The following is a 17,009-nucleotide window of genomic DNA, read 5'->3' as shown; positions in this document are numbered from 1 at the left end:
GTTTTCATCTTTGGTGTGAACGGGTCTTAAGATTGTGATTACCTGTTGCAGTGCTGTGTCAGCTTAATTCACCTTTACATTCCTCAGATGTATTTACAACTCTGAATCTAATCTTCTGTTCTTTGTTTGCAGAGAGTAGTCTGTTGAATAAAGCCCCGCACCCCCACCATGTTCAAGTACAGGCCCACATACAGCAGCCCGGGCAAGAACCACACTGCCCTCACACATGCCTACGCCAACCAGGTAACTTTTCTCTGTTCATTTACGTGTTGTTTATCCAAAGTATAGAGGTCTGTGTGTTCATTCACAATCTATATCTATTCACAGCATTTAATTTGATATCATTTACATTCTTTTGCATGACTGTAATTATTATTTCCTTTATGCCACATACTTTTAAGTCTTTTTTTTCTCTAACATTTTGTTCAATCCATTAAATTGTTTTCCCTCCTCCAATTTGGTTGACTCAGTGGCTTTCAGTTGAACAGTATCAGTAAGTTTACACTGTACTACTTTTTCTGTGTGTCTGTGTGTGTTATTGTTTTATTATGTGCCAGTGATCATCTCCTTTCTCTAGTGTCCGTCTTTTCCACGGTCCATATGCATTAATTTTTATATGCAGCTTATTGCAGTTACTTCATTTCTATAACTTGAAAGATTAAGGGTTATAATTGCACATACATTATTGCTTGTAAGGCCACATCTTATCAGAAAAACAAAATAATAAATATAATCTGTTAAATTTAATTATACTCTTGTAATGTTAATAAAGCCTATAGCCCATACAGAGGGGCTGTGAAATACAATTTGCTGGTTATAGCTGTGGTGTGTGCCGGTTTTGGCCCTATGATGCTGGATTAGGATATATTAGATGTGAAATGCACCATTTCATGTGATTTTGATTGATTCTGAAAGACCTGAGGCCTCATGTACAAAAGTTTACTGAGTTTCCATTATGGAAGTGTTTACACAAGGTTTAGTTTTAAATAGGTATTTATAACTGTAGGTCAGGCTTGGGTTTAAAGTCTGAATTGAACAATTATCTTCCTTTTTAATAGCAAGTACACCAGTTCTGTGATATGTAAAAATTTATATATATATATTAATATGTGTTCAATACTACCACCATACAGAATATTGCAAATTCACAAGATATCCTTTTGAAAAATTCACAGGCCCTGGGACTTTTATCCAGCCTGGTAGGGTATGTAAAATCACATTCAATGTTCAGTTTTTTGTAAATCATTTAGTAGTGAAACAAACTAGGTATCATGAGGAGAACTAAAAAAGTACCTGCAAGTTAAATGGATGAATTATGCACAGTCACTCAGTTGGCTACAATCAAATCTACAATTTTAGGCTAAGAAGCCAAACAGGGTAAATGTCATGCTTGCTTGTAGCTAGCTTTTTGTACATGAGGCCCCAATGATTTTTATCCCCTGCCAAAAGAGACCACAAGGCAAGAAAAGATGGATGTTGTGGTCTTTAGATTTTTAACGTTGAAACAAAAAGCAAAATTGACACTCTGCCTTTTAGTGTTTCTAAGTTTGTTCCCTGCCTTTCCAAGCTTAGCTCTCTGTCCGTCTCAATGCTGGCTTTTTATTATAGCTATAGAAAGCGCTTTCCCTAAATCATCTGTCCCCAGTGGCCCACAAGATCCTTACCCCAAGGGTTTGTCCTTGACATCATCCCTTTGAATTTAGCTTTCAGATTTCCTTTGAAACTGCATAACTCTTCTGCCTGCTGTCTCTCTCTCGCTCTCTCTGTAGATGAGTCGTGGGGACAGTCTTAAAGAGTCCTCTTCCTCTCTCCTCCAGTCCAGTCAGCAGCCAGGCTATCGCTCTGAGCCCAGTCTGGATGGGAACGAGGGAGGTGGAGTGGAGCGAAGAGGGCCAGAGCGAACACCTGGGGGTCCTGGAGGACCTCCAGGCTCTGGGATCGCTGGATACTCCCTAGGAGGGCGTTCGTATCCCTCCTTCTCTGATCCCACAGTTCTCGCCGGAGGGGCCCCGCGGTCCTCGCGGTCCTCCAGTGTTCGCTCTTCCCACAATGCCCCTCCATCTGAAGCCACAACCTCCACAAGCTACAAGAGCTTAGCCAATCAGACGCCACCGCCAGCTCCTCGGAACGGCAGTCTGTCATACGATAGCCTGCTCACATCGTCCGAAATCCCAGAATTTGAGTCGGCAGCACCTGAGATGTCACCAGGCCGACGCGCACGCCTGTAGTTGGATACAGTTCACCTTTCCTGTCAGCACAGATCGCCCAGCAGCGGGAGACGGAGCTCCACCAGCCGTCTGCCTCCAGCGCTGCCCTCCTCGCCTCACCGCAGCACACTGGCTATCTACGTGGCTCCACCACTTCTCCGCCCGCTCCACCTGAACGCGAGCGGGAACGCCTGCTGCACGACTCTCAGCATCAGCACCACCTCCACCATCATCACCATCACCATCGGCCACCCCGCTTCTCTCGACCTCCGCTGCTCTCTGACTCGGGCCCGCCTCAGCCCTCATATCCGTACCGCACGCGCTCCACTGACACGTCCCTGCCGCCCAGCGCTCACCCGCCACACTCGCCACACCCTCCGCCGCTGGGGAAGTCTCTGTCTTACTCTAGCGCTGCCGCTGCAGAGATGCAGTACCGCCTGGTCCGCAAAGCCTCGGCCTCGGTCGGGGAGGGGGCATACAGGCGCCAAAGTGAGTACCTCCCCATCAACCTTACGAAGCTCTGCGCAGCCTGCTGCCTCCTTCCTCCTACTCTTCCTCCTCCTCCTCCCAGACTCCTGTGAGTGTACCTCTTTCACTTCTTTCTTCCTTCTGCTTTTTCCCATCAGTCTAAACTCATTTTATCAAGGCGACTTGCCAGTGATTTTATGCTTTCATCTGTGATCATCTGTTGCTTTCTGCTGATTGATGTCATTGTGTTAAACATTGTGAATCATAATTGTCAAATTATTAAAACAGCAGAAAAATCTATTATCTTAAAAAAAATTAAGTTCAGGGACTATATAATTTATTATGTCCAATCTTTATTTAGATTGTAAATTTCATTATTAATATTGTTACTATTATTTTTTTATTTTATGTACAGTACAGACCAAAAGATTGGAAACATTAATATTTTTCATGTTTTTGAAAGCTGTTTCTTCTGTTCATCAAGCCTGTATTTATTTGATCAAAAATACAGACAAAACAGTAATATTGTGAAATATTATTACAACTTAAAATAATAGTTCTCTATCTGAATATACTTCAAAAAAAAAAAAAAAAAAAAAAATATATATATATATATATATTCCTATGATGCAAAGCTGAATTTTCAGCATCATTAATCCAGCCTTCAGTGTCACATGTGACATCCAGTCTATCACATGATCATTTAGAAATCATTCTAATATTCTGATTTATTATGAGTGTTGGAAACCGTTCTGCTGTCTAATATATTTCATGAATAAAAGGTTAAAAAGTACTGCATTTAATCAAAATAAATAGAACAAATTATAATAACATATATTCTAATAATATATTTTCTTTAATATCACTTTTTATCAATTTAACACATCCTTGCTGAATAAAAGTATTGATTTTATTTTTTTTTTTAAAAGAAAGAAAAAGAAAGAAAATTACTGACCCCAAATTACTGACCAGTAGTTTATATTGTTATTACTAAATATTTTTACTTTTTATTCATCAAAGTATCCTAAAAAAGTATCACATGTTCTGAAAAAAATATTAAGCAGCAGAACTGTTTCCAACTTTGATAATTAATCATCATATTAGAATGATTTCTAAAGGATCATGTGATAATGATCCTACAAATTCAGCTTTGCATCACAGAATTAAATGATAATTTAAAGTATAATACATTTAAAAACAATGATTTTAAATTGTAATAATATATAACAATATTACATTTTTTTCTGTATTTTTGATCAAATAAATGCAGGCTTGATGAGCAGAAGAAACTTCTTTCAAAAACATAAAAAATTGTAATGTTTCCAAACTTTTGGTCTGTACTGTATTTATTTAAACAATTTTACAACATTCGTAAAACATTAAAAAAAAACATAAAAATCTACATGAAAAAGTAAATAAAATGGTATTAAAGTATTACTGATTTAATTTAAAACATTCTCTAACCATTTCATTTTAAATGTCCAGTCAACTATTACATAATTCAAAGGCTTTGTTCATCCAAGCATAAAAAAATACAATAAATATTATTTCATTTATACAATAATTATTCTGAATAATCAGGTCTGATTTCAGGTAGTTTTTCTTCTTAATTGAGGATAGGGTCAGACTTCTGCATGAATGCAAAAAATGTAGTAATGCTTCTGTTGTGGCAAATTTATTAATGTTCCCTAGTCGTGTCAGTGCCATATCATGATGTCACCGTAAACATGAACAGAATCAAATAAAGCCCTTGTCTATGTGCAGAGACAGGGTGGAAACTATGTTTGTAAAGTCTCCAGACATCATGCTCCTAATTAAGTTGTTACTATGGCGACCTAGGTAGATAAACTGAATATTGTTTACTCTAAAGTAAACAAAACAGATCAATTTTAATCACTGGCAAAATGACTAAATGGATAGATCTGAGAAAGAGAAAACTTCACCACTGTGCTCATTTAGGGTTCTGGAAAGCCTGCTTTGCTTCAAGCTATTAGTCAGCTGTTTGAAACTAAAACTAAATCAACCTGGCCTTCACTAAGCAGCAGAGAATAAATCTTCTATACAGGAAACATCGTTGCTTAGAATTAAGGAGAGAACAAAATGAAACGCATTCAGTCATAACCGCTTTATATTTTAATTTGACATGTATACATTGTTATTTGGAAACAAACCAAGGGCCAAGCAATGATCGCTCCTCATTAACGGTCACTTCAGTGGCATGAAGCTGAGCTGATAGTTAGAATAAACCTGCAATGCTTCTGTGCTTAAGAAAATGTGTCCTTTCCAAATAGTGTGGCAGAGCAATTGAAATTTACTGAAAGGGAAGGCTGAATTTGCCTTTCTGGATAAACTTCATTCATTGCTTTTTGCACTTTGCTTTCTGAACTGATGTCTGCTCTGGGAGGCTTCTTAACTAACATCTGTATCCTATCACAGGAAGTGAATCTGACATAATAAGCAAATTGTGATTTATATATTATCATCAGTTATCATATTGCAGTTATTTAGTGTTTGTTGTGACTTATTTTTTGGTTATATTATGATGCTTTATTTGTTTAACTGTGGGTGTGAAACATTCATGACTACACACAATTGCACATTTCACACCACTTTATTATTGACCCTATACAGGTGCTGGTCATATAATTAGAATATCATCAAAAAGTTGATTTATTTCACTCTTTGTGAATCTCTCCCACATTTTTGAATGAGTTAGGTTTCACAATCCTCTCCAGGGTGCAGTTATCACTATTGCTTGTACACCTTTTTCTATCACATCTTTTCCTTCCCTTCGCCCCTCTATTAATGTGCTTGGACACAGAGCTCTGTGAACAGCCAGCCTCTTTTGAAATGACCTTTTGTGTCTTGGCCTCCTTGTGCAAGGTGTCAATAGCTGCATTTCCACTGTCGGGCCAGTGCGAGCCAGGGCTTAAAGCGGGCCGGGCGGGGCTCATAGCCCGGGCCAGTAGCACGAGGCCAGAATAGCGCAGGGTTTCCACAGTGGAGCTTGAAGCACCGCTGCACGTCACTAAAACACGCCCTTTACACGCCTCTCAGAACAACGCCATGCAACCTCAAAATTTCACCAACAAAGAGAAGTTATCAGAAAACAAAAAAATAAGTCACTGGAACATGCGCGATTACAAAACAAACATGATAAAAGAGGCCGTTTGTTTGCATGCTTTGTTATATATTCAAATTCAAAAGCATCGATGTTTTAACTATAGAATTTATTTAATTTATCAGGACTCAAAATTAATCACACATAAATACACATTTCTATTTTATTTATTTATTTTTAACGCTCATGAAAATAGCATGCTTATTCAGTCGAGTCTGTTTCTGTTTATTAGCCACAGTAGCTGTCATATTTAGAATGAATGATAATTATCTCTATTTTTATAAAGGCTCCCGAACAAAAAACATTATTAGGCTATATTCTTTTATGATAGGCAACGTGAGATAAACTCTCGAGACGAGGCTTGTGACAGATAATATAAGTTACTTAATAAATACACGATTGTGATAGAGAATAAGAAGCCGACGTCTGATTTCTTCAAGCGGTCATATTTTACCATGTTTACTATGGTACTAAGTTTAGCGTGCATATCTTTTTCATCGCTTATAAATATTTCTGCCTTGTATGGTGATTATAATCCACATTGGATGAAGTTATTTCAAACACTCGCTGCTGACTGAAAGAGAGTTTTGAGCTCGACTTATTTAAAAAAAGTGTTTAATGCTGGTGTTAAAGCTGTTATCTTTCTGAAATGATCCGCAGTGCAGACTCGCTATTTTTATAAAAGCTCCCGAACAAAAATTATTATATTTTGATGATATGCAACGTGGAGCTAAACTCTTGAAACGAGACGACAGATAAAATGTTACTTAATGAATAAACAATTGTGATAGAGAATAAGAAGCTGACGGCTGATTTCTCTAAGCGGTCATATTTAACATGTTTACTGTGTAACGTTAATGTTTAACGTGTATAGTCTTTTACATCCCTTATAAATATTTCTGCCTTGTTTAGTGATTATAATCCACATTGGATCAAGTTATTTCAAACACTTGCTGCTAACTAAGAGTGAGTTTTGAGCTCAACTTATTTTAAAACGTCTTTAATGCTGCTGTTAAAGCTGTTATCTTTCTGAAATGATCCGCGCTGATGCTCTCCTGACGCTCTCCAAACTCCGCCTTTGTTCATAACCCCTCCTCTAGCCCCAGCTGGCCCGCTTTGGCCCCGAGGAAGCCCCGGCGAGGCACGATCAAGCCCCGGAAGTGACAGTGGAAACGCAACTGGCCCTGGCACGCACTAGCACGCCTGGTCTTAGCTCGATAATGGAAACACGGCTAATGGTCGTCTTTTGGACAACTGTCGAGTCAGCAGTCTTCCCCATGATTGTGTAGCCTACAGAACTAGACTGAGAGACCATTTAAAGGCTTTGCAGGTGTTTTAAGTTAATAAACTGATTAGAGTGTGGCACCATGTGTCTTCAATATTGAACCTTTTCACAATAGTCTAATTTTCTGAGATACTGAATTTGGGATTTTCCTTAGTTGTCAGTTATAAACATCAAAATTAAAAGAAATATTTAAAATATATCAGTCAGTGTGTAATGAATGAATATAACATAAGTTTAACTTTTTGAATGGAATTAGTGAAATAAACTTTTTGATGATATTCTAATTATTTGACCAGCACCTGTATATTTTTAATAATTCAGGCTTGTTTGGTTTGAATGCATTCTACAGAATCATCCTACTTCTCCAGTGCTCAAAAACATTTCTTATTATCAATGTTGGGAACAGTTGTGCTGCTTAATATTTTTGTGGAAACCTTGAGATTTGTGTGTGTATATTTATATGTATGTATGTATGTATGCATGTATATGTTTGTTTTCAGAGCTTTTGTTTAAAATATAAATCATTATAACTTAGATCAGAATGCAGTTTTTTTAGTACTTGCACAGCTGTTCAAAAGTTTTTGTCATTAAATTGATGGAAGAGGCAATTAAATACATTCATGAAGATTATATTCTATGTCTTTCTCTGACACATCTCTGTTTCTCTGCTTTAGGGACGAGATTCAGATGAAGTCGTATAGTCGGACAAACGGGCAACCGAAACCTTCCTCCCCCTCGTCCCCCTCTCATCCTGCCAGCGTGTCCACTCGCCCAGGTCAGGCATATTCCAGTGCTGGCTCTTCTCAGAGCCCCGCCCACAAGCCTGGAGGCGGGGTGAAGAAGGTGACTGGCGTCGGAGGGACCACTTATGAGATTTCTGTGTGAGAGAGACTCTGGTTTGACCCGTGTTGTCCAGAATGGAGCCATGGACTCATGTTCCTTTGACATAGCAGAGAAAACCCTGTTTGGTGGACATTTATTAGTGCCTCCTGGAAAGATCTGAAAACTTCTGTCCTCTGCTGTTATTTTTTGACCAGCAGGTTTTGGTTCGATATGACATAGAGGAGGAGGAGGAGGAGGAGCAGGGGGTCATTCAAGCCGTGATATAGTGGGACTTATGGACTCCTCACCAGTAAGGAGCTGGAGCGAGTTTGATGGAATCAGTTTGATGGCAAAGGACCAGATTGCCTTGAAAACATTTCAGTACATTAAGACAAAAAAGATTTTTATCCAACATAAATGTGTAAATTGTTCTGTATAGACAAAAAATGATCAGTTGTGTTAAGTTTTTTTTTTTTTTTTTTTTAATCACCGAGTGGATTTTTACAAAAGAGGACCTGTGGCATTCAGTAGACATTTCAGACCACCGTGTTTGGCTTGCGACAATGTTGCGTCCTTATCCAAGCAGCACCAGTGAAGCAAAACAGTAGAAAAGATAAGGAAATGGACTAAAGCATTATTTAAATGACAGCAGCCTTTTCAAGTTCAAGTAGTGTTTTCTGAGCAATGGCTTTGGAAATTCAAGGAAGTTTTTATTTAATTTATAAAGTGTTATTTTATATGACTTTATAAATGGCTATTGATAAAATCTTTTTTCTTTACTTTTTTTTTTCTACAACGGCTGATATTTGTTCTCTGTGGACTTTTATCTAATCAAATAGAGAGATAAAGAGCTGATGGCCACAAACTGGAAAGAGATCAGCCTGTAATCAGAGGGTTAATCGTAGCATAAAAATGCATTTGATATGGTGGAGCCCAATATGTGGGGCATATTTTAAATTTTATCCTATAAACATTGATTGGCTGCCTCTTAGATCTGATTTATTTTTTCATTTTGTTTTATGTTAATATGTGAAAGCCAAATCTCTTTGGTGGCCTTGTCTAGCCATGTTCCACGTAGGATTTTAAAGCTTCCTGCTCACGATGCCACAGAACAATGGGGAACCATATCCGTGCCCTCTGATTGGACAGCAGTTGAACCAATCAGTGGAAGTTAGCTGTCATTATGAATCAGTGAAAGCCTTTCATTTTTAATGATTTAATTCTTACCTGTTGCATTTGAGAAGATTGTGACGTTGTGCAGGACTCATTTCAATCAATGTCTGTCTTGTCAGAGGTGTTGATCAACATTTAGATCTGAGCTGGCCAATCAGGAGACAGAATGTATTTGTTGACTTGTATAAAGCCAATGAATACACTTATAGAAATATTTTGGATCAAAAGATGGATTGAAGGGAAGGAGGGGATGAAATAAAGAACGTGTACTGTATAGTTCAGTGTGAGTGAACATGGTTGTGAATATGTGTATGGGTGTGTGTGTGTTTGGAGCATTGGTAATAAACTCTTTATAATTCAGTTTTGACTTTAATTTCCCCTTTATGCATATGTTTTAATAGATAAAATATTTAGAAAACTATACACCAAAAAAAAAATTGTCCATCCACAAATTTGTGAAAGCCTGTTTGTGAATGTAGACATCAGAAAAATAGTCTAAACATAACCGTAATGTTACGAAGCGACGACAATACTTTTTATACGCTTAGAAAACAAATATAATGACTATTCAAAAATTATTTTGTCAACAGTCTCTGTCTCTTCATATCACCACATGCTGCGTATGCTCTTCTGTTTCCTCCGTGCCACAAGGAGGCAGTGTTTTCTTTCAAATCAAAGGTAAATACACATAGAAACAGTGCATCATTGTGGCGCGGAGGACACAGAAGAACATACTGTGATATGAGATATATGATGAGACAGAGGAGACCATTGGCAAAAGAATTGTTGAATAAAGTCATTATATTTGTTTTCTTCGTGTACAAAAAGTATTCTCGTCGCTTCATAATATTACGGTTGAACCACTGATTGCAGACTAGTTATTCTGACGATGTATTTCATACTTTTCTGGACCTTGACACTGTTATTTACTTGGCAGTCTATGGGACAGTCACAAGCCTGCTGGTTTTCATCCAAAATATCTTAAATCATTTTCCAAAGACGAACAAAGCTTTTATGGGTTTGGAACGACATGGGGTTAAGTGATTAATGACAAGATTTTCATTTTGGGGTGGAGTATCCCTGTAAGCTTTTTGTTTTAGTTTTTGGTAAATTAACAGGTTTTTAGCTATTATAAAAAGTGTATATATATATATATATATATATATGTTTTATATATTATTGAATTAATACATTTTATATTTAGTTATTGTTTTGAAACGACCTTTTGAGATGAACCTGTGTTTACTCTGGAATTAGTGAAGTTAGTTCTCAAAGGTCTACGAGGAAGTGTTTAATGTAACTTTTATGTATATTTTTGGTACTACACAGGCTTTGTGTCGTCGCTGAGAATGCTTTGACCATTTGAACGCAAATCTCAAATGCTAATTGAACACTGAGTAATTTAGATGTGCACGTTTCTGCTTCTGACCAGTTTGTCAAACATCTGCTGGGTTGTTCTGTTAAGTCTAAGTTTGGAGAAAAATTTTTAAATGCACAAGCTGAGCAAAATGTGAAGAACAAAGAGTTTTATTGAAATTTCCTTTCATAACCACTCAACCCATTTTAGTCGTCAATTCATAAATTAGTGAAAAATCAAGTCTGGTTTACTCAATAGGGAACTAAAACAAAACAATAGTAATTTTTGTTGGGAAATGGATGAGAAGATTCCACAGAACCAAACAGACAATAAAAGCTTTCAACAGTGAAAGTAAAAGGAATGGAAATGGTCTAAATGTGAAGACTGCCTGCAGCTTTCTTCCGTGCCTGACAGTTTAAAATAAAAATGTTAAACACTCATTCAGCACAAAATTCAAATAATAACCTCAATATACAAAACATTCAAGACTTTTACAGCAGTATTTTCTCTCTGAAATGAAATGTGTAACTGAGTAACAACTAAATTTTACAGAATATTATCTTGAGATCTTGCTCTTAATGATTTAGTAAATGTTCAAAATAAACCGTTGGCATTAAAGACCCTCTCTTTCCGGACCACCGAATTCAGTCTAGAAGTCAGTACCGTCACACAAACAAGCTCCATCTCAGAAAAGTAGTAAAAAAAAAAAAAACTCAATACAAGTGACAATACAACAGAAAACCAACTGATATAAAGTTTGCTCCCCGATATGATGCATATGCAACAAAATAACCCCTTACTAATGATCACTTCACAATTATAAACCATATTAGAGGTAGATGTCCAATTTTTAACGGTTTAACTTGATTAAATTAAATTGAATAATGTCCCAAATAACAGCTGTTTGGACGTCTATGTCCAGTATATCAATGATTATGACATTTAAATACATATTAATATAAGGATTTACTATATTATTGGACTGATTTTGCATTTAATACGTTATACAAAAAAGAAACGATAACACAATCATTCGGTTTATAATGCTTTTTCTGCATACTGAACATTAGCTCATTTTGCTCCAGTCCCAAAGTGATTCACAGTGCTCTTCAGCAGCATGCACTTTCTATTTGTCCTTCTTGCTCTCTGTGTCCATCGCGGTGATGGTCTCGGCCTCTGGTTCTTCCTCTTCAGGCACAGGGGGGAACACAGATTCGTTGGGCCTCTCGAACTTCTCTCCTTTGGCCTTCCCAAGCTTCTTTGACTTCTGATACAACTCGTTGAGGTTAAACTCTCGGATGATGTTTTCCTGGAAACAAAGGAAAAACACATTTATCTGTATAGTACAGCACCCTACACAGAGATTAAAAGAGGGGGTTTGAAGGATATTTCTGACAAAGTCTTTCCACTCCTGATGGTCTTTTTTTTTTTGAAGATTAAGCCTCACCTCTGTGAAGGTCCAAGATACTGCCCGTCCCTTTTTGTCCACTTGAGGGCGCCTCATAATTTCCTTTCCTCCCTGGAAGAGCACTAGAGAGGGCAGCTGCTTTGAGAGAGGAGAGGTACTGACCCTGTATCTGAGGGGAAAAAAACAGCAAACATTGCACATCGTTAAAGTTGGTTACAATTAGCTCAGAGACACAGCAGAGCTACTTACTTTTTGGCTACTTCACTGTAACGACCAATGTCCACTTTGCCAAATTTCAGCCCTGCACAGTTGTACCTGAGTAAGAGAGAAGTTCATTGTTTCTGTTCAGAATATTTTAATTCACAGAAACTGAGGCTGGATGTACAGTACAAGTCAAAAGATTCAGGTCGGTATGGTTTAAAATATATATATATATATATATATATATATATATTAAACAGTAATGTTATGACATATTAAAGGTGCAGTATGTAGGATTGACACCGAGTGGTTGAACTAGGTATTGCAGTCCAAGTTAAAAATATTTGAGAGGGTTTTCTTCACCCGGCCTCTCCTCCTCAGACTTGACCCACATGAGGTTTCGTGATTGAGACACAAACAGGAACGAGCGCACTTGTCCATGAATGAAATTAAACACGTTGTGTTTTCCACTAACTGGCAATCCAGGATGCCGAAATCCAATTGGCTAAACTGGCAGTGGGCGGGCTACACAAACCGACTGACTGTAGCATTGTTTTTCAGATAAACAATTATGTTATCTTATCTTGTTAGCATGTTCCTTAAATATCTGCAAACATATTATGGTATTTTTATGCTTTAGTAGAGTCAAAAACCATGCACCTTTAATACAATACAAATGCTGCGTGCTTGGTGATCAAGAAAAATGTTGTATTAATATTGTTTTTTTTTTTTAGGATACTTTGATAAATAAATATCCTGTCAAATTATCAATGTTTTACTGTCGCTTCTGATCAGTTTAATGTATTTTCTGCATAAAAATATCATTTCTTTCCCTCAAAAACCATTTAAACCATAATGAAGAGCAAGGTTCTTACTTCAAGGAAAGATCTGCATAGACAGAGGCGAAAGACTGACACTCTGGTGCCCAGTTAGCAAAAAACTCCACGATCCAGGTCACTCTGTTATCCTTCTCCAACTCATCCTGAAAACAAAAGAAAAGTAAGCATCTTTTCTCACTAGCATATATTTGAACTCAACATTCCCCTCAGGCTGCTGGAGTTAAAGGTCAACTATGTGACTGAAATTTGAAAATGGCTTATTTGCGAAGAAAAAGGACATTTATCCTGTTACTAATAAACCAAGCACACTCAAGCTACAGTAGTTCCCTTTGATGTTAGTGATTGGTATGCAATGAGATGCCTCAGATGCTCTTCTGATATAAATCATTCTCATTCATATTGTTCAGATCTTTCTCTTCTTTTTCCATTCTGTGCAAACATGTTTTGAAAACCAGCAGCTCATGAGCCATGACTAAAGTACTCGTGTCCAATGGAAACTGGGTAGTATGACCACATACTCACATCAATGGTTTTATCACTGAAGTACTTGATGTATTCAGGGCCCATGTAGATCGGAGGTTTGCAGATCATCAGGAAAACTGCATCAATGATTAGAGAACATTAACAGCCATTGCAATACATCAGTGGTATTATAGTATCAATAGTCTTTGTTCATATTTTAATTAGATTTTATTTGTTCTCAGTTCCAATTGAGTGACTGTTTGAAATCTTGCAAAAGATAAAATAAATATACTGACCAATACACAAAGTTAAGTAGAGAAGCCCCAAGCGTATATCCAGTCTGAAGAACAGGATCACATTGGCCACTTTACTAAAGAGGATGATGTTGCCCAAGTGCTGCTCGATGGTAACTGGGGAGCAAAGAAAAAATATATAAAAATTTCATAACGAACTGCTTTATAATACGAAAATGCATACTCAAAGGGGTCGAGCAGAGCTGGAGGAGGGGGAAAGAGTGTATGGAAACACTGAATGAATGATTTGACAACAAACACATAGACAACCGTCACTGAGAGCACAAACACTCAAAGGTGCACAAATGTTTAGTGTAGAAACAAAACCTTCACATTCAGCCTCAGCATAATGACCATGATGATGGTTAAGAGATTATTTGCTGGCATTTGAATGTCAATAAAGAATGCTATTGAGAATGAGGAGTTGTCGTCATAGCACAAAGCCCCTCCCTCGATATCACGGTCTCCGCCATGTTAGCAGGACACCGGCGGCGAAACAGGATTGTTTACATGTGTTGTTAAGAGGAGGTTCTCGCAATTCTGCACTTTTTTACCATTTCTGGAAGTTACTGCTGCGTTAAAAACTGCTCCAGTACCTCTCACGATACACATGGAAAACATAGGAACAATGGAATACAGTTTTTTTTTAGGTTACACCAAGCGCAAAACAGCGGTATTTGGAGAAGCTCTCAAGCATCCAAAATATCGACCCATACGAGCTCCCTGCAGCAGCACAGAGACCTGGACCATTTACCTCCATGCATACATATGGACGTTGTGAATTATATTGTTTTTGGTTTAAGTTACTACACAATGCAGGAGTTTAAAAGCCACAAGACTTTGGAAAGTTACGAGGCTTTCTGCTGTGGCTGGGTCCATCTACAGCAGGTGATGAAAACAGCGTTGTACTGGCCAAAGTAAGTTTATTCACATGCGTTTTAGCGTATTGTAATTACATTGCATTTAGAATGCACTTCTTGACCAAAATGACAAAGTAATTAACTGCGACTGTTTCGTAAAACACTAGATTGTAACGACATGTTCAATGTATACAAACATTTCCAACATGTTTTGATGTAGGCTAAAGCTGTGTATGTTTAGTTATAATTTGATTTTAGCCCAATGACACATACTGTACCAGGTTTTTGTGTTGGGGGCTGCAAAGTGGACAAACCAGATCTGGGTTGGCTAGGGTAGTTAAATGTGTGATTGCAAGATATAAATGTCCTGGTTAGATTAAAACCATTAACAGCGTGAATGCACGGTGACTTACATCGTAAACAATATAATTCCCAATGTCCATATGTGTGCACTGAGGTAAATGTTCAGGTCTCTGTGCCGCTGCAGGGAGCTCGTATGGGTCGATATTTCGGATGCCTGAGAGCTTCTCTAAACACCGCTGTTTTGCGCTTGCGTGAGTTTGTTCCTGTAAGGTCCCCTTTCTTTCGCCTTATGTTTTTGCATTGCTTTAATTTCTTCCTTTTCTTTCTCGTATTCGTAGATCCGTCTCGATCTGTTCCGCCGACAAAATAAATGCGCAAAAATGAAAGCGCTCTGAAATGTTTAGTCGCGCCTCTGTGAAGTTCTGAAGGCATTGCCCCTGGCAACCGATAGCGTATCCTGCCATCATGGCCGACTGGCTCAGACCCCTCCCAAATCAACCCAAATCGGCAAGTGACTCCTCACTCTCAATAGAGAAAAGAACTGCACAAAGATGGAAAAGAGTGTTTTAAGAAAGGAGAAACTCTTACTTGCTCTTCTGTTCTTCATCATGACTATAGCACTTAAAAACATCAGTACCTCCACCTCTCTCTAAAAAAATAATTACAAACAAAGGCTAAGATTAATTTAGGGAGGCAAGTGTAAAAGACACTTAATAATATAAAACTTAAATAATATAAACAATAGTATATATTGTGTGTGCGTTGTGCGTGTTTACATGCATTCTCAAAGTATTTCCTTCCATGAAAATGGTAAATGAATATTCTGATAAATATCGATATATGGAAAAAAAATTATTTCTGGACATATCAGTTTTATTATGGAAAAAGTGATGACAATTTTTTTTAATGAAAAGTGCTGAAAATTAAAATTACACAAATAAATACAGATTAAATAATTTCATATGCACATACTACATATAAACAAGTCTTGCTAAGATTCGAAACAGAATAAATCAAACCAAAATGTATATTTTAAAGAGAATTAATGACACAAAGCTGCTGTCAGCTATGATTGGAAAGGGAAAAAATGTAGCTAGTTTTCATTCTTTTTGGGCAGGTTTTGAGTAAGCTTTGGGCTGGAAATGTTTCTGGGACCTGGCGGCCCTGGTGCCCCTATTTACCAATGTTTGCTATATGTGTTCACGGTTTTGGACCCACTGTGTGCTATAATTTTACATATATATATATATATATATATATACATATATATATATATATATATATATATATATATACATATATATATATATATATATATATATATATATATATATATATACATATATATATATATATATATATATACATATATATATATATATATATAAGACACAACAGTGAATGACACACGTGGGGCACGTTGGCAAGTTTCTTATTTCCACATGCATTAGTTTTATGCATGGCACTCTAAACTCTTTTTTTTTTTTTCAATTGTGCTTGTTTTCTTGCCAGCTAAATAGCGACCCCCAAAATCTGCTGGCCACTACCCAGTCCCCTTGTTACGAAGCAGGTTAGCTGTATCCGTCATGATTAAACATGTCTTATACCCCAAAGGTCTGCTTTATACATACCCAGTCGAAATCGCATGAATTTCCATCCTCGCGCTGCGTCGAAAGATGCTCGCAGATGCCAGGCGTCTTGCGGACCAGCAGGAACGCGACAGACATAAATAACGAGGCGATGTAGTATGGCTTTAGGAGCCATTTGTAAACCTGCGGCAAATGATACAGAAACGCGAAAAGAGGTGTCAATAAAGCCATTTTAATTTGTAATTTTTAGACAACAAGTGCTGCGACGATCCGAGACAGCAGAGTCCGCATCAACGCCGCTATCAATGCGAGACAATATTCATCGGCAAATGAATTAAACGATTTAAAGGGACAGAGGTCACTGCGGACGAAGAAAAAATCCGCCCCGCCTCTTTAAAGCGCGCCCATTGATTGGTCACGTTCCTAAACAGACGTCGCTTATTGGTCGTGATGTCACATAAAGGGAAGGACAAGAGGAAGTATCTCGCGTCTTTTCTTTACCGTAATACATGTACTCCCAGCGACAATTTTGACATGCGTCACTGACACAAATGTTAATTATTTGTCTCATCTTATAGAATTATTGATGCAGAAAAATTACAGAATTATACAATTGAATGC

General features: G+C 37.5%; 1 protein-coding gene and 1 pseudogene across 1 annotated transcript; one reads left to right on the top strand and one right to left on the bottom strand.

The window, feature by feature from the left end:
• Window positions 1–164: 164 nt before the first annotated feature.
• On the top strand, window positions 165–9,436 carry LOC113076176 (palmitoyltransferase ZDHHC5-like; annotated as a pseudogene).
• Window positions 9,437–10,587: 1,151 nt separating this feature from the next.
• Window positions 10,588–16,784, bottom strand: LOC113076173 (thioredoxin-related transmembrane protein 2-B-like). Its single transcript, XM_026248827.1, has 8 exons — window positions 16,431–16,784; window positions 15,388–15,448; window positions 13,640–13,753; window positions 13,404–13,480; window positions 12,918–13,024; window positions 12,091–12,156; window positions 11,881–12,010; window positions 10,588–11,742 (listed from the first exon to the last, which is right to left on the bottom strand). The coding sequence occupies exons 1-8, from the start codon at window positions 16,617–16,619 to the stop codon at window positions 11,560–11,562; spliced, it is 927 nt and encodes a 308-aa protein (XP_026104612.1). The 5' UTR covers window positions 16,620–16,784; the 3' UTR covers window positions 10,588–11,559.
• Window positions 16,785–17,009: the final 225 nt, after the last annotated feature.

This window comes from Carassius auratus, unplaced genomic scaffold, assembly GCF_003368295.1.
Source record: "Carassius auratus strain Wakin unplaced genomic scaffold, ASM336829v1 scaf_tig00019223, whole genome shotgun sequence".
Classification (NCBI taxonomy): Eukaryota; Metazoa; Chordata; class Actinopteri; order Cypriniformes; family Cyprinidae; genus Carassius; species Carassius auratus.
This window is presented reverse-complemented; position numbering and strand designations above follow the sequence as displayed.